General features: G+C 46.1%; 2 protein-coding genes across 2 annotated transcripts in view; both read right to left on the bottom strand.

Annotated features, from left to right (window-relative positions):
- Positions 1 to 22,949, bottom strand: part of LOC309550239 (uncharacterized protein) — a gene marked incomplete at both ends in the record, with an annotated part of 1,760,330 nt that overhangs the window by 1,719,673 nt on the left and 17,708 nt on the right. Inside the window, 1 exon segment of the mRNA XM_082250650.1 lies at positions 8,255 to 9,133. Within this exon segment, the coding sequence (XP_082106776.1) occupies positions 8,255 to 9,133 (879 nt within the window).
- LOC309548784 (gastrula zinc finger protein XlCGF66.1-like) lies at positions 10,275 to 21,480 on the bottom strand (the record flags this gene model as incomplete). Its single annotated transcript, XM_082248728.1, has 5 exons — positions 10,275 to 10,343; positions 11,562 to 11,659; positions 20,403 to 20,526; positions 20,613 to 20,747; positions 21,397 to 21,480. 5 exons carry the CDS (start codon positions 21,478 to 21,480, stop codon positions 10,275 to 10,277), a joined length of 510 nt encoding a protein of 169 aa, XP_082104854.1.

Genomic DNA, 22,949 nt, shown 5'->3' with positions numbered 1-22,949 from the left:
AAATCAGAGTTTTTTTGATATGTTTAACATTAGTGGTGAAACACTGTCCTACACTCTAAAAACATGCTCAGGTGTTATGGAAAAAAACAGGGCGTAGGACGTCCAACTTCACTGTTCAGTCTATTGATAGGCAAATACACATAGAACTTCCCACACTCATTGAATGTGACATGATACCTGATGACAGGTCAGAAATTCCAACACCTGAGGTTACATTTCTCTCATCTGAAATCCTTAAAAGACAAGATCCCAGAACTTGACCCTAATGTCCAAATTCTTCTCTTGCAAGGAAGGGATATCCTAAGGGTGCACAAGGTACGTGAGCAGATTAATGGGCCCCATAACACACCTTATGCACAATGTTCAGATTCAGGTTGGGTTATAGTTGGGGAAATTTGCTCAAGAGGAATTCATAGATCAGTAGCTGTGAACTCTTTTAAGACAAATGTGCTGCCTAGTGGACGCACTTCTCTATTCAACCCTTGCACTAGCTATATGCAGGTTAAAGATCTTTTTGATGCTAGCAACCAACAGCCACGCGCCTTCTCACTATGCTAGTTAGGAAATGGCAAACCGAAGGCTTTTAGAAAATGCGCTCTTCGCATTTATTGGTGCCCTGTTTGAGGAAGCCATAGCACAGGAGGCAGCAGAAGGTGGGGAAGCAGCTGCAGCAGCAGAAGGTGGGGAAGCAGCTGCAGCAGCACCTCCAGTCCGTGTGCCCTTACCTTGCCAGCCACAAATTTTTGCTCCAAGGCTATATTTGGACAAGCTGCAGGATTCTGATATCAGGAGGAAGTTCCGGCTCGAGCGAGAAGCTATTCTACACCTCTACCAGCTGATAGAGAACAAAATTACATCTGACCCACAGCGCGGCCATGCGGTGCCCGGCATTTTCAGGTTGCTGGTGACTTTGTATATATTAGGGCGTGGCAGCTTCCAAGCCACTTCTGGAAGTATAATGGGCATTAGCCAGGCCACAGTTTCCAGGGTGTTCATGTTGGTCATTGATGCCATTGTGGAGATTGTGCCCCAATTTATCCACTGGCCACAGAATGAAAACGAGTGGAATGAAATGAAGTTGGGTTTCTACCAGCGGGCAAATTGCTGCAAATCCTAGGGGCAATAGATGGCACCCACATAGCCATCAGGCCACCAAGGAGCCACAAAATGGAGTATCGGAACCGCAAGCAGTACCACTCCCTGAACAACCAATTGGTGTGTGATGCCAGACAACGCATAATGAGTGCCAACACAGGTCGCCCAGGGCCGTGCCATGATTCCAGGATGTTACAAGACAGTGCTCTCTACCGGAAGTTTGAAAGGGGCGAAATGCCAGAAGGGTGGCTTATTGGTAAAGTCTTATTTTGTGACAACAACATAAACTGTAAGGTTACATAGACATAGGAATAAGCTACATCGGTGTACACCATGATTAAAGCAAAGCCTACATAAAATGTATGTGTTATGAGTTGGCAGGCTGTTTGCACACAACCAGATCATCAGCCTACCAGCTCACAACAGAAACATTTCCAAAGTTGTCTTCAAGTCAAATGAAGGTGGTTACCCAATGTGTAAATGCTGTCCTAACGCCACACAAGCAAAACATAAAAGTGATTCCAATGGTATTGCCATATCCCGAAAGTCATTTGCATAAGTGAGTCAATATTGGTTTCCTCAATATAGTGTAAGATATCTTCCAGAAGTAATGCCTATGCTAATCTAATTGTAAAAAAATAGGGCGAAAGGTGGAACTTTCAATAGAAAGACACCACTTTTGGTCTCCTTTTTTTCCAGTTAGAATAGGGATTTAGGCAATTAGACATATTTCAGATGTTTCAGATGAGTTTTTGCACACAGATGAGCAGGTTGTTTTGAAAAATGCATCATTGTCTCCCATTTTGATGAGTCATCTAAAGTCAAATGATATGAAGAACTAATGTATATATTTTTTTCTTTTCAGGGGATGCTGGTTACCCGCAGCTGACGTGGCTGATGGCTCCAATCAGGTACCCCCAGGGCCGAGCACAACATAACTACAACAGGGCCTTGCGGAAAAGCCGGAGCATCATTGAGTTGACCATAGGTCTTCTCAAATTCCAGTTTCTGTGCTTGGCCCTGCCTGGGGGGGAACTCCTGTACTCTCCTCCAAAGGCTTCCAGGATCATCCTGGCGTTCTGCGTGTTGCACAACATGTGCGTTGCCCGGGATGAATCCAGGGAGCTGACGGAGGAGAGGGAGCCAGAGGTCCATCAGCTGGCGGCCCCCAGGTGGCAGAGCACCGCTGCAGGGATGGCCACCCGGAATGACCTGGTCACTAGCCACTTTACATGAAAGTACTGTAACCGCTTAAGATACGGCATGTGTATTAACTTGCTACTTTGCAGAGTTAACACTCACAGGGAGACAGATTGTAATTATCATCTGCCAATGACACTTGCCATTCTAGATAAAGTGTAGTCAACATTCGTAAACTGTGTTACTTGAGCAAGAACACGCACCTCAAACCAGAAACATGTTGGTATTGTAAATAGTGGAGAGGGATGAGAAGAGCTGGCAGGTGTTTAGTTGTGTCTATGCCACCTGTGTAGTTATTGACAAAATGAAAGGCTGCTTGGTATCTTATGATGGTGTCATAATTTTGCACAATCTGGACATCTTGGATTGGAATCATGGCACATACCCTGAGAAGCCTGTGGTGATGGACTGTCTGGCGTCACAGGTGTGTATTCAAATGTTTGCATTAATGATTTCTGGTTTGTGTAAGTTGCGTGAAAATGTGTAATTTCACTCGTGATGTATAAAATAAGTTAAAAATGAAGCAAGCGGGCAGTAAGATGTGATTTTTATGATGAAATGGCTTATCCTTTGCTTTAATTTTCCAAGAGTGGTAGTGCTTGCGGTTGTAGCTGGTAGAAACCCACCTTTATGGACTCCACTTGTCTTCATTTGTGGTCAGTGGATATTTTGTGAGGCACAAGCCCAGAACTGGCCTCGATCAGAAACATGAACACCCTGGAACTTCAGAAGTGGCTTGGAAGCTGAACAGTAACCTGGCCATGCCTGTCCTCTGAGCTAGTAGAGGTGCAGAATTGCTTCTTGACTCTGCATGAACTTGCTCAAGATATCAGAATCCCGTATCTTTGCCTAATGTAGCCATGGAGCAAAGATCGTGGGCTGGCGCTGTAAAGGCACACAGACTGGAGACTGTCAATATTACCTTGCTGCATCCCTCCTTATGCTGTAATTCCATGAAAAATAAATACTTTTGAACGGAACATGTCTTTATTTTTTGGTGGGTGGCTACAGACTTGAGCTGCCAATGCCGGAACTTTGCACTTTGCACGCTGGTTGTACTGGTGATGTGAGGGGTTGGAATGTAGGGTAGGGATGGGACAGTGTTGTGTTGAGGTGTGAGGAAAAGTGTAGTGTTGGACTATGAGGGTCTGTGTTGTTCAAATATGGAGAGAGTCCAATACCAGACACATACGTTTGTTGTTCCTGAAATCCAACAACCATGGTAAATGTGTCAACAATTGCAGCTCCAGAAAACTAGGATCACACTCATACAGTTAAAATTGTGTTTGTTCCATTAGTGCTCTGTATATTTATGTAGACCCCCCCCCCCCAAAAAACAAAATATACAAACAAAAAGCAAAGAAAAATGATAGTGAAAAGAGATCGAAGCGTAGTGATTGTGAGATTTGAAACCATGACACTGCATGACGTTGTTAACTGTAGTTAAGTTGCAAAGCACTTGGCTATTCTGCAGAATAGAGCTGGTTGGTGAAAAGAAAGGAGTGTGTTAAGGCTAAAATGCACATATAGCTAAAGTACTGAACATTGTAGGGAATCTAGGAAGAAGACCATAGAAAAAGTGTAAGTTTTTAATGTGGACCTGAAGTGGTCTAGTGGTTAGAATACTTTGCTCTGCACCATGCAAGCATGAGTTCGAATCGACACACAAATGAGATTATGATATCGCTGAACATAATGTAAGTTTGCAAGCGCTTCACAGTGTATGTACGTGATGTACATTTTGTAGCAATATAAATGATCCAATCCGTTAAAGTTTTTAAACAAACAAAAATTCTACACAAAAAAAGTTAGGTGGAGATGGTCAGCCTCAAACCTACGGCAGAGGGAGATGCATTGATTAGAGGATATGTACACAAACCCACTAGACCACAGTGCTATGTGAGACTACTCTGTGCACATAGACATAAGTATGAGAATTTAAGAAGCCGCAATCGCCATTCAGCGTAGCTTAACGCCGCTGACGGCGGAATTCATTGTTGCTGTCACGCTGTCCAATTGGCCACTGCGGGAGATAATTGATTGGAATGCGGAGAGAAATAAACAAGCCAAAGCAGTCTTAAGCTGGAGGTTTAATAAATTCAGCCCAAAGTATCCATTAGTCAGCTTCCCATACACCAGCTTTATGAGGCCTGCAGAAGGGCTGACAATCCAGGAACAGTATCAGTAAGGAAGATGCTGCCCCTCTCCAGCTATAACCTGCATAGAGCAGCCACAGCATAGAGGGATTAGGCTGCAGTGGCACAAAGACCTGTCACAGTAAGAAATAAATCCATGATAAACAGACGCGGTGCAAGGGAGAACTCCATATTGTTAAGAAAAAAAATATTATACCATATATAATTGCTACTCGAGCTATGTAGTAATTTATTTAAAAAAAAATTGCAATTCAAACTACGGCTGCTAAAGTCTCCCAAGCTGTCAAAAAAGACAGTGTAACAGTTGTTTGTTTGCTGGTTGAGAAAAACCTGTAAGGGGTTAATTACTGCTAAAGGAATGCTGACACTGCAGCTTCTAACATCAGAGCACCATCCCAGCAGGCGAATAATCAAACAGACCCTGCCATACAGATGTAGAGTCCTCGTAGATAGGTGCTAGAATGAGTGGATATAGTTTTTGGTTTCTCTGCCTAACAGGGACACAGCTCATGCTGTCTTGATGATTCATACTGATCCAATAGCTATGGAGTATATTGGACAGGTGGATGGAAGTCTGGCAGATGAGAGCATGGATGTCTGTACAGCCCTGGCCAATTAGAAGGGGATGTGCCCCAAGGTATGCTGGGTACCTGCATTTACATCTGAAGAGCACATGGGCTCGTAGTCCAGTCCAGTCTACCTCTAGGGAGAGAGGTCTAAGTGGGGAGGGGGGTGCTGCCTCTCCCTTGCAGAGGCTGCCAGGCAGCCTCGGGTGGACGACCTGAGGGCCAAAAACATTGAAGTTGCAACCCCATTGGTTCTTACGAGGGCTGACTGAGGGAGGACATCTGCGGATCCTGTCTGGTACTACTGAGGAAGGCTGCTGTGTGTGCTCCAAGAGCCTTGTGAGTATAGACCCCCCCACAGGGGATCCTTGGGACTTGTGCTGTTAGATCCTCCTCTGGGTGCTTGAAGTCAGTTACTGGGTGCAAGCTAAAGGAGACACTGGTTAGGGTCTTGAAGAGGCAAGGTTCATTGAGTTCCTTCAGCTACAAGGGGACTTGTTCATCCCATACAGGTGCTATATGGTCCTGCAGATGATCTGCGATACAGTTCTATTGAGAGAGTTGTCCTCACCTGTGAATAGTTATTTGGAGTATCCTACAAAATTCTCTTATCCAAAAAAAATGCGAAACTACAGATGTTCACAAGGAACCACTGTCACATGTGTGGACTTTAAGGGCACAGCATGAGACAGATAACCACTACATGGATTTATCCTAAAATAGCATTTATTGATTTATCTAAAACCAGATCTCAATAAAATGAGGAAACTGGCCCCAAACTGAGCTCAGCTCGTACACAGGAGATCAATGTCTCCTCCTAATTTCACTCATGTCCATCATACATATATAAGGATAAGTTGGTATATATCATAAGGTTCATCTAGGTATAGATATCTTGTCTGTTCACTGGTCAACACGTTTCACACAAGGCTTCTTCAGGACTATGAAGATGTACAAACAGTTTTCTCTTATAAACAGACTCGATATTAGTGTTTCATAAACATAGAACATAATCTGTATTTATGTACATCATAATAAATACAAACATGGCTTACTAGCACATGTCCTTCCTTCCAACCCCCAAACAATTAACCCGACCTGGGGCAGACACAGGGGGGAAAAATCAGACCAAAATGTGTTGTATATATAGGTATCGGTCCTGATGATCCTAGGTACAAGATAAAATATATATGTGTAGTAGTGCCAGGAGTATTTACATTCTCTATTCTATATCTATTCATACAGAAAGGAGGAAGGATAATCATCTTATGAGGATAGCAGGTTGGTATACACCAGGTAGAGTTTATACTCCCATAATATGTGGGTGTCTCTCTCTATAGGGGTCACCTAGGTATATGATCAAAGCCCATCTTGTTTACGACTCATAGTTAGTGTACTCTTATCTTTAATAATGTAGGTTTCAGCCTACCTGTAGGTTAGGTATACAGTATATCTTGGATATACTTAGCGCCCCTTACCTATGTAAGAAATGTCAAATGGAGGAGGAGCCTGCAGTAGTTATTTTTTAATAAAGGATTTTTCAAAAATTGTGTGTGTGTTTTTATTACTTCTTGACACTTTTTTGGTGAAAACGTACGGGTAATATGTTCCAGATACTCGATTTCACATGGGGGGGCGGGATCTGGGGGCACCCTTGGTAAAAGGGGCTTTCAGATTATGACAAGCCCCCTGCCTGCAGACCCCCACGAGCACAGGCCCCGGTTGTGGGGAAGAGGCCCTTGTCCCCATCAACATGGTGACAATGAGCTTTGGGGTGGGGTGGGGGGGACAGAGCTTCCCCAAAGCACCCACCCACCTATGTTGAGGGCATGTGGCTTGATATTGTTAAGGAGGGGGGGCCCTCACTCGTCCCTCCCACTTTCCTGACCTGCCGGCTGCATGCCGGGATAAAGAGTCTGGTATGGATTTTAGGGGAGAAGCCATGCTGGTTTTTTTTTTATTTACATTTTGGCCCCCCGAAGGGCCTGGTATGGACTGGGGGAGGGGGGCCACGCTGTTTTTTTCTATTGCTGGCATTCTTTTCTTTCCATTCATCTGTCAGTGGGGAAGCCCGCTGATAGCTGATGAGTCATGGTTGGTAAGGATGCGGGCGGCCGGCTTCCCTGCTTGCTGCTTAACAACCAGCTATTTCTTCAGACAGAATTTGCATTGGTCGATCGTTTTTTTGACTGATCCGAATTCTAATCGTTCTGAAAAGTTGGAATTCGTTAGAAAATGAATAAACTAAAAAATTTTTAACAGATTTCAACTAAATTCATTACAATTTCATTTGGAGATTTGGATACATCTGAATCTAGGAATAACCAAATATTTGTCGGAATTTTTATTTGAACCGAAACGAATTTCACGTGTCTAACACTTAATAGCCACCCGCTAACAGCTGGGCTCCCAGCCAATGCAAATGGCCGACGATGGCAGGGCCCACTCTCTAGGCATGGATCCTCTACATATGTGTTCCATTACACCACCCCGCTGATAGCTGGGGACTCAATGACTACTCGGGACATCCTGGAAGACTTCTGGATACCAAAGGAAGCTCCTGACATCCTGCACAGCTGCCCAGCACCAGATCCGCCCACCAATACTTCCAATAGGTAGGAAAACTTCATACAAAAATGGTCCTATAAGTGAGGAGGACAAAAAAGAAATGCAGCCATTGGCTTATCCTGAACATTTATGGGGGTGGGGTCTTAAGGTGGAGGAACGAGGGCAGGGCTACCGAAACGTATGCTGCCATGGACATTTGTCAGGAAAGCACATTATAGCCACTAGATGGAACTGACCATTATAGGAAATCCCAATTCGCCATGACTGGGGGAATGCGGGTCACATTTCATCAACACATTTATAACAACCAGATCTGTAAGTGTTTGTGAAATCTTCCCGCACAAAATGTACTCAGCCAATGAAAGGTAAGGACTCCATTTTTATTTTTCTCCTGCTAACAATGGCCAACACGGGACAACACTTCATCCATGTCTTTAATGAACTCTGATCTCCTTATGAAGTGTTTCTTACATGATGAAGATCAGCCATGGAGTATATCTGAGGTGTATATCAGGGTGTGCTTCTTCCCCACACGTCCACCAACATTCATATAGAAGACATTTCCCGCACTCAAGGCACTAATACACCTCCAGGGTTGTGTGGGACCCCTGATGTACAGGAAGACAGGACTTCAGTGAGGAACAATTACCTCACTCAGGGCAGGAATACGGTTTCTCCCCCGTGTGCAATCTCTGATGTGTGGAAAGACTGGACTTCTGTGCAAAACATTTGCCGCACTCAGGACAGGAATACGGCTTCTCACCTGTGTGAAATTTCTGATGTGTGGAAAGAGTGGACTTGCATGAAAAACATTTCCCACACTCAGGACAGGAATACGGCTTCCCACCTGTGTGCAATCTCTGATGTGTGGAAAGAGTGAACTTGCATGAAAAACATTTCCCACACTCAGGACAGGAATACGGTTTCTCACCAGTGTGTGATCTCTGATGTTTTAAAAGATGAGACTTCTGTGTAAAACATTTCCCGCACTCTGCACAGGAATACGGCTTCTCACCCGTGTGAGATCTCTGATGTCTGTAAAGATTGGACTTCTGTGTAAAACATTTCCCGCACGCAGGACAGGAATACGACTTCTTACCCGTGTGAGATCTCTGATGCTTGGAAAGAGTGGACTTCTCTGAAAAACATTTCCCGCACTCAGGACAGGAATACGGCTTCTCCCCAGTGTGCAACCTCTGATGTTTGGAAAGAGCGGATGTCTGTGTAAAACATTTCCCACACTCAGGACAGGAATACGGCCTCTCACCAGTGTGCGATCTCTGATGTGTGTAAAGATGGGAGTTGTCCGAAAAACATTTCCCACACTCAGGACAGGAATACGGCTTCTCACCAGTGTGCAATCTCTGATGTGTGGAAAGAGTGAACTTCCGTGAAAAACATTTCCCGCACTCAGGACAGGAATACGGCTTCTCACCAGTGTGCGATCTCTGATGTGTGGAAAGAGCAGACTTGAATGAAAAACATTTCCCACACTGAGGACAAGAATACGGCTTCTCACTGGTGTGAGATCTTTTATGCACATTAAGACTGCCTTTCAAACGGAATCTCTTCCCGCACTCAGAACAGGAGAACCTCTTATCTGTTGTCAGGACGGCACCGTCCCTCACAGTCTGAGGTTCCTCAGGATAAGAGGAATACGATGGTACGGCACCGTCCCTCACAGTCTGAGGTTCCTCAGGATAAGAGGAATATGATGGTCCGGCACTGTCCCTCACAGTCTGAGGTTCCTCAGGATAAGAGGAATACGATGGTATGGCACCGTCCCTCACAGTCTGAGGTTCCTTAGGATAAGAGGAATACGATGGTCCGGCACTGTCCCTCACAGTCTGAGGTTCCTCAGGATAAGAGGAATACGATGGTCCATCTACACTGTGTGGTGCCGGATGGACATTTGAGGTAGCCGGGTTTTCTCCTGGACTATACTGTGTGATGTCCTCATCTTCTACTTTACAGTCTGGAGACAAAGTGAGACAATCCTCTGAGGTTTTCCTCATCTCCCGTCCATCTACTAAAATAGAAAGACAAAGATTATTACTTGACATCCGCAGATTGGTTCCCCTAAACCAGGACTCCGCCCACATCACACAGCTTTGTCTCTGAGGATCTTACAATTCCATCCTCAAGGTAACTAGTAAATGGTTCCTCTGATCTCCTACCAGTTAATTTCTTTATTCATGGACCTTAGTGAGAGAGGAGTGAGAGAGAGTGAGGAAACAACGGGAACTGTCTTTTATAGGAGTGACAGTGATGAGGGGATTATAGTCCCCTCCCCCTCTATCACTCATTACCATCTTCCCAACACAAGAAGTCCCGCACTTCCTTATTTAGTCCATGATTTAGTCATGAATAACAGCGGGGCTGAGCCCCACCAGAGGTCAGAGAGTGAGGATGGGGGGAGAAAAACCTAGATGAAGACTGGATTGATCCTGAAGACCATATATATCTCTGGGGAAGTACAATCAGGATGCAACACATCAGATGGGAGTGGTTTGAGGACATCATCAACTGATGCTTGGGGAATCTGCAGTGATTGTGTGTATTCAATGCTGGATTGCTTTTTTAACCTTGTGAGTGCTTTTCTTATCCATGTAATAAATATAACAGTGAGCACTATGGAGTCTCTTTATCTCTAGTAACAGGAGCTAGCTACCTGAAGAGGAGGCTCCGCCTACATGTACCTGAAGGTGTGTGATTTCATGCTGGGTGTGTCCTCTTGGTATGGAGCAATGGGGTCCATCTGAAGAGGTGAGAGTACACCTGGAATTGCAGAGTGGCGCACTGTCAGCCTATTCTCCGTGACACGAGAAGGGTGGATTTGTGGCTCATTCATGTTTACTGTGGATTGTAAAACTGTTTGCGACTGTTCACCAGTGTGCGTGTCTTTTCATGTCTTTTCTTCAAGTTTTTGTGTGGGTTTGTGTGTAACAGTGTGTGCATTGTATAGATAGAATATACACGGCTCAAAAAAAAAATCAAAGGAACTCAGTGACTTGTGTGTGAGACTATACAGACATATCCCTCCACCCGGCACAGCCAGCAAATAACAGAGCAAATAACCCTGGGAGAATTGTTCTGTCAGAGATCTTGCTAGACCTGGGCATGGGGCAGAAGACCCAGGGTTCATAGCCCAGGGGTCTAGGCTGAGCAACGTCTATGGTGAACATCAACATTTTACTGCCAGCTGAACCCCAGAATCTCCATAAATCCAGTCTAGAGACATAAATTATGTCTGCAGCACAGAGAAGGAAGATTATCTGAGAGAAATACAGGAATACAGGACGGGGAACACAGCTCAGGAAAGTGACCAGGGTATTACAGGCTGATATCACCCAGTCCCCCCCCCCCTACTCTGGACCAATCAGTGAGCAGTATGGGTGGAGGAATGTATTTAGTGTTAATGACCCACCTGTGCTGATCTCTGTAGGAGTGTCCTCCTCTATAAATGTCCCCGTTATTCCATCCTCCTCCATAGACTGCTGATCTTCCCTCACATACGTCTCTTCTTCTTCTTCTGCTTTAACCTCAAATTCTATATCGATTAGATCTCCACTCTAAACCAAGAAAATTAGAGAGAATATCATCTGGAAGATATAAGCTTACATAAAAAACACAAACATCCCCTCCACAAGTCCATTTTCTAGATACTCCATCCCACCAACCTTGTAGCATTGAGGGATGGTGTGATCTTCCTGTGTGGAATCCCCGGAATACAGAGGACATCTCTCTGTTGGGTTTCTGTAGCTGGATGACTCCACCATGGGGTCCTGGTACAGATCTTTGTGTACTTCCTCTATGACCCCATCCTCATCATCCTCCTCTATTATTTTGTCTTTAACCTCAAGTTTAGAATCTCTCAGGTTTTCACTCTGAATATATAATAAAAATGACATCAATGGTAACAATGCAGATAATGTACAGATCCTAATGATACTATCAGTGATTGTTCCTCATCTACCTGATGATGGTGAGGGATGGTGTGACCTTCCTGTGTGGAATCCCGGGAATACAGAGGACGGGGACATCTCTCTGGTGGGTTCCCATTACTGGAACCATCTGTAGGAAACACACACACTGTCTGGGACCATAAACCAGGTGAAGACAGAAAGTACAGTTAAAAAAAAAAAAAAATCACACCTTTAATGAAATAGAAAAAAATAACACAGTTCAGGAATGCAGTCAAAAACAGAAGCCGGGATTTGGATGCCAGAGCAGGTAATCGGAGGAGCCGGGGTCAAGAAACCAGAAGTCAGCATAGTCGGAAGCAAAAATCAGGAACAGGAATATGAAGAGAAGTCAGTCAGGGCAAGTAACACACAGGAACACACTGGAGATCATAGACCAAGCAAGGGCAAGAAAGGGAAATGAGCTCAGCTGCTTCAAAAACTGACCAAAAGGAGAGAAACCGGAAGTTGTGGAGGAGGAAGAGGAGCTGCGGGTGACACGTGCGTGGGAAGCCGCGCAAGCGGTGCGGGTGCACCGTGCAGGGACCGGTAACTCACGAGGAGGAAGAGGAGCTGTGGGGACACGTGCGTGGGAAGCCGCACAAGGGGTGCGGGTGCACCGTGCAGGGACCGGCAACTGAGCGGCGGTGGAGCCGCTAGAAGGACAGAGGGAGCGGCAGCAGCAGGGACGTGAATAACCGCACCGGGATACCGGGTGCAGGGACCGAGGCAGAGAGCGGCGGTGGAGGTCGGAAACCGCCTTCCTTAGTGCCTGGAAGCAGAGGAGGAGGACCGTCCGTGCTCAGTGAGGAGGAGGAGACATCCGTCCCAGTGTGTGTGTGTGGCAGCAGCTGTGAGTAAGGCAGCAGCTGCAAACAGGGAGAAAGCTGTGTGACTGAGCTCTGTGAGAAATCAATAGCTGTTTGACTGTGCTGCGACTGATTACTGTGTGACTGTCTCTGCGACTGAGTACCTGGGAAGTCTGGTAAGTATCCTTGCGACTGGCGAGTATCTTGCGACTGGTGAGTATCTTGCGACTGGTGTGTATCCTTGCGACTGGCGAGTATCTTGCGACTGGTGAGTATCTTGCGACTGGTGTGTATCCTTGCGACTGGCTTGCGACTGGTGTAGTAGCTTTGCGACTGGTGAGTATCTTTGCGACTGGTGAAGTAGCTTGCGACTGGTGAGTATCCTTGCGACTGGTGAGTATCCTTGTGACTGGTGAGTATCCTTGTGACTGGTGAGTTTCTTTGCGACTGGTGAAGTAGCTTGCGACTGGTGAGTATCTTTGCGACTGGTGAAGTAGCTTGCGACTGGTAAGTATCCTTGCGACTGGTGAAGTAGCTTGCGACTGGTGAGTATCCTTGCGACTGGTGAGTATCTTTGCGACTGGTGAAGTAGCTTGCGACTGGTGAGTATCTTTGCGACTGGTGAGTATCCTTGTGACTGGTGAGTATCCTTGCGACTGGTGAGGATCCTTGCGACTGGTGAGTATCTTTGCGACTGGTAAAGTAGCTTGCGACTGGTGAGTATCTTTGCGTCTGGTGAGTATCTTTGCGACTGGTGAGTATCTTTGCGACTGGTGAAGTAGCTTGCGACTGGTAAGTATCTTTGCGACTGGTGAGTATCCTTGCGGCTGGTGAGTATCCTTGCGACTGGTGAAGTAGCTTGCGACTGGTAAGTATCCTTGCGACTGGTGAAGTAGCTTGCGACTGGTGAGTATCCTTGCGACTGGTGAGTATCCTTGCGATTGGTGAGTATCCTTGCGACTGGTGAGTATCCTTGCGACTGGTGAGTATCCTTGCAACTGGTGAGTATCTTAGTGACTGGTTAGTATATTAGCGACTGGTGAGTACCCCAGGTTTAGTACCAGGGGAGATAGAGGTAGTGTAGGTAAGGAAGAGCAGGTCGTTAATATTATCCCCATAGAGTAGTGGGTAATAATGTCCGACAGGATTGGGGATGCCACTCAGTGCACTTCTTGCGGCATGTATGAGTTTCTTGATGAACCAATCGAGGACGAATACTGCTGTGCAAGATGTGAGCGACTTGTTGCTCTGGAAGCCCACATCGTGGATCTAGAGAACACAGTGACAAGACTGTGTGGCATCAACAACCTGGAAAGGAGCTTGGACATTACCCATCAGGCGCTGGCAGGGGCCAGCATAGAGAAGGGAGGAATAGAGGAGACGCAAGCAGCAGAGGTACACAGCTGGGTGACTGTTAGGAATGTTAGTGGGAGGAGAGTCAGGGAGGCCAATCCTGAGTTGGTACACCCTAACATATTTGCCGAGTTGCGGGTTGAGGGGGATATCAACTCAGGGCTGGCAGTGCTGGAGCATGCGCCCTCCCCCAGCTGCCAGGGGAGGGACGGCTCCAGGAAGAAGGGGGGCCATAAATCAGGAAAGGTTAGAAAGGTTGTGGTAGTTGGGGACTCAATCATCAAGAGGACAGAGAGGGCAATCTGTAAAAAAGATCTCGTGAACCGAACAGTATGTTGTTTACCGGGCGCCCGCGTTCGGCACATCGCAGATCTGGCAGACAGATAATTGTGCGGGGCTGGGGATGACCCAGCGGTCATGGTGCATGTGGGCACTAATGACAAAGTTAAAGGTAGGTGGAGGATCCTAAAGAACGATTTCAGGGACTTAGGTAATAGATTGAGGAAAAGGACCTCCAAGGTGGTTTTCTCTGAAATACTGCCTGTACCTCGAGCCACACAGGAGAGGCAGAAGGAGATTAGGGAACTTAACAAGTGGCTGAGGAATTGGTGTAGGAAGGAGGGGTTTGGGTTCCTGGAGAACTGGGCTGACTTCTCAGTCGGCTACCAGCTCTTTAGTAAGGATGGGCTGCACCTTAATGGGGACGGTACAGCTCTTTTGGGGAGAAAGATGGCCACCATGTTGGAGGGGCATTTAAACTAGGAGACGGGGGGGAGGGCTCAGAAGTAGAGTCAGTTAGGAGGGAGCAAAGGACTGAAGGGTGGCAGTTGTAGGGTCAGCAGCGACAGTAGGTCCACAACGTCAATCGGTAGGTCTGTGCGGGAGAACCACAGACCAAACAGGAATAAACATAACCAATCACGTTTAACTTCCGTAAAACTAAGAGGGGTATATGCTAATGCCAGGAGCCTAGCTAATAAAATGGATGAGTTGGAAATGTTAGTACATGAGGAGGACATAGACCTTGTGGGAATAACGGAGACTTGGTTCGACACCTCACATGACTGGCTGGCAAATATCCAAGGGTATTCGGTGTACCGGAAGGACAGGGTAGGAAAAAGAGGGGGAGGGGTATGTCTCTATGTCAAAAACAATGTAAGGGTGATAGAGAGGAGTGACATTACGGAAGGGATGAGTATGGAGTTAGAATCCGTGTGTGTAGAACTCCTTAGGGAAGGAGTAAAGGGAAAAGTAATAGTGGGGGTTTGTTATAGGCCACCTAAACAAGAGGAGGAGGTAGAGCTGGAATTTTTAGCACTTTTGGGTAAAGTGGCAAAATTGGGATCAGTCATCATATTGGGGGACTTCAATTATCCCGACATTGACTGGGAAGAGGGGACTACACACTCACATAAGGCCCGTCTATTCACGGAAACCTTACAGGATAATTACATGTCACAGCTGGTGGATTCTCCTACTAGAGAAAACGCAATCCTGGATCTATTGATCACTAATGACCCAGACCTAATCTCGCAGGTAGGAGTCCAGGACAACCTGGGCTCTAGCGATCACAGGATGATCACATTTAGTGTAAATAACAATAGAACAAAGCAAGTGGGGAACATAAGAACCCTTAACTTCAGAAGGGCAAACTTTCCAAAATTATACTCCTTGATGGAAAGGGTAAACTGGGACCAAACCCTGGGATCCCTGACCACAGAGGAAAAATGGGAATGCTTTAGGAACATATTAAGCAAATGCATCTTGCAGTGCATTCCTATGGGAAATACATTTAGAAGAGACAAGGCCAAACCTGGCTGGCTAAACCATAGCGTTAAAAACCTTATTAGGGGAAAAAAATTGGCCTTCAGGAAATATAAATCAGAGGGCACAGTATTGGCTTTCGACCAATACAAGGAGGCAAATAAGAAGTGTAAACACGAAATCAAGATGGCTAAAATCAACTTTGAGAGACAAATAGCGGAGGATAGTAAAAGAAACCCAAAGAAATTCTTTAAGTATAACAACAGCAAAAAAACTAGGGCAGAGCATATTGCACATATAATTAACGATGATGGGGGGATGGTTACAGAGGACACTGAAAAAGCAACCGTGCTGAATGCTTTTTTCTCGTCAGTCTTTACGCAGGAAAAGGAGGGGTACACTGACCATGACTGTATGGTTAGTAGTAATACACAGGACTTGCCACTATGGATAACAGAGGGTGAAATCAGGGAAAGGCTGGATAAACTTAACACAAACAAATCACCAGGCCCGGATGGCGTACATCCGAGAGTACTCAAGGAACTCAGTAAGGTTATATCTAGACCACTGTTCCTGATCTTTGCGGACAGTATTAGGACAGGAGATGTACCAGAAGATTGGAGGAAAGCTAATGTGATTCCGATATTCAAAAAGGGTCAGAGGCATGTCCCGGGAAATTATAGGCCTGTCAGTTTGACATCGATAGTATGTAAACTTCTGGAGGGGATGATAAGGGACTATATCGTAGAGTTTGCTAAAGACAACAGCATCATCAGTAATAACCAGCACGGGTTTACAAATGGGCGTTCTTGTCAAACCAATCTATTAGCATTCTACGAGGAGGTGAGCTGTGAGCTAGATAGGGGCAGACCAGTGGATGTGGTGTACCTAGATTTCGCTAAGGCGTTTGATACAGTTCCCCATAAGCGCTTAATTTATAAAATAAGGTTTGCAGGTATCGACAGCAGGGTTTGCTTTTGGATACGGAACTGGCTAAAAGGGCGTGTCCAAAGGGTGGTAATAAACAGCGCATACTCAGACTGGTCTGAGGTAGTAAGCGGGGTCCCCCAAGGCTCAGTCCTGGGTCCAACCTTGTTCAATTTATTCATAAACAGCATTGAGGTCGGGGTCAGTAGTTTCAGTAGCAGTTTTTGCAGATGACACAAAATTGGGCAGGGCAATAACTGCACAGCATGAAGCTGATATCCTACAGAATGCCCTGGACAAAATAACGGAGTGGGCAACGACTTGGCAAATGAGGTTTAACATAGAGAAGTGTAAGGTTTTGCACTTGGGGACTAGAAACATAAAAGCACAATACACGTTAGGAGGGGAATCAAAAATGGAGAAAGGTCTGGGAGTCTTGGTTGATGATAGACTAGGCAACAGCATGCAATGTCAAGCGGCAGCTGCCAAAGCCAGCAGAATATTAGCATGCATAAAGAAAGGGATGTATTCCAGAGATAAGACTATAATCCTTCCACTTTATAAAACTCTGGTCCGACCGCATCTGGAGTATTCTGTCCAGTTCTGGTCGCCAGTCCTCAGAAGGGATGTGTTGGAGCTGGAGAAAGTCCAGAGAAGGGCAACTAAACTAATTAGGGGATTGGAGGACCTTGATTATGAAGAGCGTCTACAATCACTTGATTTATTCTCCCTGGAGAAGAGACGCCTGAGGGGGGACATGATAGCAATTTTTAAATATCTCAATGGGGATCTCAGCTTAGAAAAAAAGCTGTTTAGTCGAAGGGATTGCATGAGGACTCGGGGGCATACAATGCGATTAGAGGAGAAGCGTTTTAACCTCAGGCAACGTGGGGGGTTCTTTACTGTTAGGGCTACAAGATTGTGGAATTCTCTACCACAAGAGGTGGTTTCTGTGGGTAGTATGGTGGCTTTCAAAAGACTATTAGACGTGCATCTCAAGGATCAGAACATTCAGGGGTATGTGAGATGATTACAGCCACACACACCTACACAGGTTGAACTGGATGGACTATTGTCTTTATTCAACCTCACCTACTATGTAACTATGTAAAAGCAAAAAAGGGGCTGGCTGAAGGCTGGACTAATGAGGCAGGAAATGGTAACCAGGTGAGTCATTGTGGTAACAAGCGGCTGGTAGTTACCCGACAGCTAAGCAGCTTCTAAACACTGAAAGAAAAGAGCAGCTCGCTAACTATCAGGAGTCCAACCCTGACAGTACCCTCTTCCCCAACAATCCCTCCCCCTTGGGGGAGCACAAGACTTGAGGGGAAAATGTATATGGAAAGCCTGGAACAGGGCAGGAGCATTTATGTCCAAGGATTAGACCCAAGAGCGTTCCCCTGGACCGTAACCCCTCTGAACTGGATAGCGTATGTGTCCACTAAACCTATGGGAGTTAATGATAGATTGAATCTCATATTCTACATGGTTGTCAACCTTAAGCGGGCGAAGGTGTAGTACTGAGGTGGTATAGCAAAAACACGTAAGGAAACATGGAATACGTTGTAAATATGAACGTTGGAAGGAAGATCTAATGTGTAGGCCACAGGGTTAACCTTACCCTCTCCCCAACTTAGTAGAAGGATGCAGGTAGGCGTCGGTGGTCAGCATGGTTTGTACCTCTCTCTGGAGTGTTGCAAAGATTCTTGGACCTGCACCTAAGTGGAACAAAGTTCCTGAAGATGTTGCTCTAACGCAGAAATGCCTTGCGGAACAGATGTATCAGGCAACATAGATGGCTGGAACTCATATTTCACCATAAACTGAGATAATCAGGAGGCGGCATTGATGGTGCTATTGTGAGCAAACTCCACCCAAGGTAACAGGTCCCACCAGTTGTTATGGTGGTCAGAAATATTGCAACGTAAGAGCTGCTTCAAGGCTTGATCGGCCCATTCTGCGGCCCCATTGGACTGTGGGTGATATGCAGAGGAAAAGGAAAGCGGAGCTCCCAACTGTGCACAAAAGGCTCCCCAAAACTTGGACACCAACTGGCTGGCCCTGTCCGAGATGATAACTTTAGGTAACCCATGTAACTGAAAGAACTCTCCAATGAAAATGGATGCCAGTTCCTTAGACACAGGCAACTTCTTTAGCGGAATGCAATGTGACATTTTGAAAAATGGTCAACCACCATAAGAATAACTGTGTTGCTATGGGAGTTGTGTAAATCCATAATAAAATCAATAGATAAATGGATCCAAGGCCTCTCTGCACTGCGTATGGGTTGAAGGAGGCTCACTGGAAGGTGTCGTGGTGTTTTATTCTGAGCACACACAGGACAAGCGGCTACAAAGCTGGTTTCATGAGCACGACTAGGCCACCAGAATTGTTGAGACATAGGCCATATGTCTTAACAATATGTCCATACACCGTTGATTTTTTCCTGGGTGCCCAGCTGCCTTAGGTGAATGGTAGGTCTGGAGGAAAATGGTGCGGAGATTCTCGGGGACAAAGCAGCGGTCATGAGGTTTTCCAGGAGGAGAATGGATCTGAGAGGGCATCATTCTCTCACCCAAAGGTGAAGTGAGACTAGAAAAAAATAGCCAAAATGCAGTCCGAAGGTATCACAGGAGTGGGAACAGACTCCATTTTGGAAGAGGAGGAAAACTGCGGCAATAAGGCATCTGCTCTTATATTCTTTGTATCAGGTAAGAATGAGACTATGTAATTGAAGCTTGACAGAAAAAGGTCCCACTGAGCCTTTCCAGGAGATAAACGTCTAGCCTCAGACAAGAATGAAAGATTCTTATGGTCAAAATGAGGACCAGCACAGTAGTACCCTTGATGAGATGCCTCCCTTCTTTAAGAGTTAAAAATATGGCTAATAATTCTCTGTCCCCAGTTTCAGAATTTCATTCTGCTAGAGACAATTTTTTTTAGAAAAGTAGCCACAAGGATGGATAGAACTCTCAGGGGTAGGCGGTTGAGACAGGAAAATGCCTACTCCAGTCTCAGATGCATCAACTTCAAGAATGATGGGTAACATGGGATCGGGATGTTCCAGCACTGGAGCTGCACCGGGGTTGAAGGTCAACTGTGCATTCATGAGGCCGATGTGCCAAAATAGCGGCCTGACCTTTGTCAAAGACATCACAGAATTCATGGTACTCTTCTGCCAATAGACTGAAGACGTGCACATGATCCTAATCACTTTCTAAAAAGATGTATTAGTGCATTGTGGGGACCATGACAAAACCTTAGCATTACGGCAATTAAAAGAGGGATTCGGCCTCTGTAACCAAGGATAACCAATGACAACTGGGTATTGAGGTAAGGAAATTACTAGGAATTTGAATTATCTCATGGTGAAGAGCCCTTACAGCCATGGTCAATGGAGTGGTTTCATGGGTCACATAGGCAGACTGCAGAGGTCTCCCATCAAAAGCCTCAATGGTAAGTGGGGAGGCACGAGGCTGCAGTGGTATTGAGTGCTTCAACAGAAAGTGCAGTTAAAATCACACCTTTAATTAAATAGCAAAAATAACAGTTCAGGAACGTAGTCAAAAACAGAAGCCGGGGTTTGGATGCCAGAACAGGTAATCAGAGGAGCAAGAATCAGGAAACCATAAGTCAGCGTAGTTAGGCGAAACAAATCAGGAACAGGTATCGGAAGAGAAGTCAGCCACGGCAAGTCATACACAGGAACACGCTGGAGAGCATAGACCAAGGGCAAGGAGGAAATGAGCTAAGCTACTTAAATAGCAAAATGGGACTAATGAGGCAGATAATGGTAACCAGGTGAGTCACTGTGGTAACGAGCGGCTGGTACAGCTAAGCAACTTCTGAGCTCTGAAAGAAAAGAGCTGCTCGTTAAGTAGCAGGAGCCCAGCCCTGACACACACTGACTGAATACATTGTTTCTATGTGTTTATCAGATGATGGGGGATCTAGGTGGACCCTCCGTACTGCTCTCTCCTTTACAATAAAGTCTCCTCTTACCCGGTGATGTGAGGGGCGGCTGATTCTCCATCATGACGTCCTTGTAGAGATCCTTGTGTCCTTCTAAATACTCCCACTCCTCCATGGAGAAATAGACAGTGACATCCTGACACCTTATAGGAACCTGACACACACAATGATACAGTCACCATCCAGACACATCCCTTGTCTGTTACTGGATAATGTCCCAGAATTCCCAGCACCGCTCACCTCTCCTGTCAGCAGCTCCATAATCTTCTTGGTGACTTCTAGAATCTTCTGCATGTTGTGTCTCTCGGGTTTTAGGGAGTCACATGGAGGCACTGTGATGGTCATATGATCACCTGACTTCAGAAGAGGAAATCTCTGTTTTGGAGAACCAATAGGAATATCATGTTAGAATCCCAAAATCCTCCTCACCTCTCCGGTCAGGTCTGTGTTTTATTAATAGATATAAGAGTGATGTCATGTGACCTCCCAGAATCCCCCTGGTGTTCCGTGAAAAAACCATACCCGTGAGAAAACCATACCCTCGTCACTTCCGGTTCAGCTACGGAGGGTATGGATTTCTCACGGTAGTTAAACTTGCGGCGCTTACATTAAAACAGCTTATCTGCAACATAAATCATCTCCGCTCTTCGCCCTGTCACTGCCCTCATCTCCGGTAATAAATATAAAAGCGGATCACGGAGCCGCGATCGCTGTCACATTTACATCTCATACTCCCGCCGCCGCTTTTATATTTATTACCGGAGATGAGGGAAGTTACAGCAATAGAAGAGGAGATGATTTATGTTGCAGCCGAAGTGTTTTAATGTACCCGCCGCAAGTATTACATTAGACACAGTGCCGTGAGAATTTCATGCCCACCGAGCATGCACACTTGTCAAATTCTTTCATGTTCATTTACGTATCCGGGGCTCTGAGCATGCGCGCTGCTCAGCTATTTCAGACCGGAAGTGACGACGGTATGGTTTCTCCACGGGGTATGGTTTTTTAACGTTACACCCCTCACCTCTCCGGTCAGCAGGTAGATGATCTCCAGGGTGAGGTTTAGTATCATCTCAGTCATGTGACTCCGGTCCACCTTCATCCTCATTCGTTCTGTCACTCGATCTATACAGGTTTCTGTCTAGACAGGTCAGGATAAAAATATATATGTAAGAGGAGAAATGTTCTGACCCTGAAGGGGTTGATCTAGGTTCCCACACTATATATGTGTGTATCATTATCTGCTGGAGATAAAAGACATCACAGTGACTATGGAGGAAGAGGATGGACATGATGGGGGGGGGGGTTACTGGGTATAAATAGAAAATAAGATCTTATTACCTCCTCTGCTGCCTCTCCCAGCACGTCTCCACTCTACTTCCTGCTTACTCACCTTTCACCCAGAACTTCCTATTTATACCTGACATCATTTCCCGTCTTTTATAGAGACTTCCTGTCTGGGTGGAAGTGAGATCACCACCTTGTGGAGCTCAGAGGAACTGCAGCCCCGAGAAACGTCTCGTAGTGTGAACACGGCCTTGTGCTGTGTGTGTATGTACTGTATATCCTTATAGATGGGGTCATCTCCACTCCCACCAAGGGGGAGAGAAATATATTACTGCCTAATACCATCACACGCTCATCCCCCCTTTCCTGGCCAGGCAGGCTGCATGCTCGGATTAACAGTTTGGTCTTTATTTCCTGGTTGATCTCACGCATCCTCCAATGACAACTCATATGGCTAAGCTCATGAAGGCCACAACAAGCAAATAGGATACTCATTATAAGGGCAAAGAGAATAGGTGCAGGAACTCCCAATTTCTCTGCCCCTACCCACCTCTGAGCATCATTCCTTGGTTCCACCCCCTACCCACCTCTGAGCATCATTCCTTGGTTCCCCCCCTACCCACTTCTGAGCATAATTCCTTGGTTCCACCCCCTACCCACTTCCAAGCACCATTCCTTGGTTCCACCCCCTACCCACTTCCAAGCACCATTCTTTAGTTCCACCCCCTACCCACCAACGAGCACCATTCCTTGGTTCCATCCCCGACCCACCTACGAGCACCATTCCTTGGTTCCACCCTCTACCCACCTCCCAGTACCATTCCTTTGTTCCACCCTCTACCCACCTCCGAGCACCTGGATAGGCCTCCTACTGAGGCCATTGAAATTGACCGGGTTCATAGGGTCCGAGGCCCCCACAGTTTTGACTCTGATCAACCAAGGGATGTATTAGCTCGTGTTCATTTTTACTCTCTTAAAGAAGAAATTATGCAGAGGGCCTGGTCTAAGGGACCACTGGACTTCGATGGAGCCACGGTGCGCCTTTTTCCAGACCTCTCCCGTCTGACACTGAGGATGAGGGCCTTGTTGAAACCCTTACTGGAGATTATACCCAATGTAGGGGCCACCTATCACTGGGGTCAGCCGTTTCATCTTATAGCTCTTTAGCTCTCTGCTGGCCGGAGCAAGTATCGGATCTTTTCTCCTTCTTGGATACCCTGGAGTGTCTATTCCTGACTGGTTGCCCAATTCCTGGAGTCAAGACACCCCAGGTCAGGCCTTTCCGAGGTC

Source organism: Pelophylax lessonae, assembly GCF_965119305.1.
Source record: "Pelophylax lessonae genome assembly, chromosome: 3".
NCBI lineage: Eukaryota > Metazoa > Chordata > Amphibia > Anura > Ranidae > Pelophylax > Pelophylax lessonae.
Note: the sequence above shows the minus strand (reverse complement) of the source record. Positions and strands in the feature narration are given on the sequence as shown.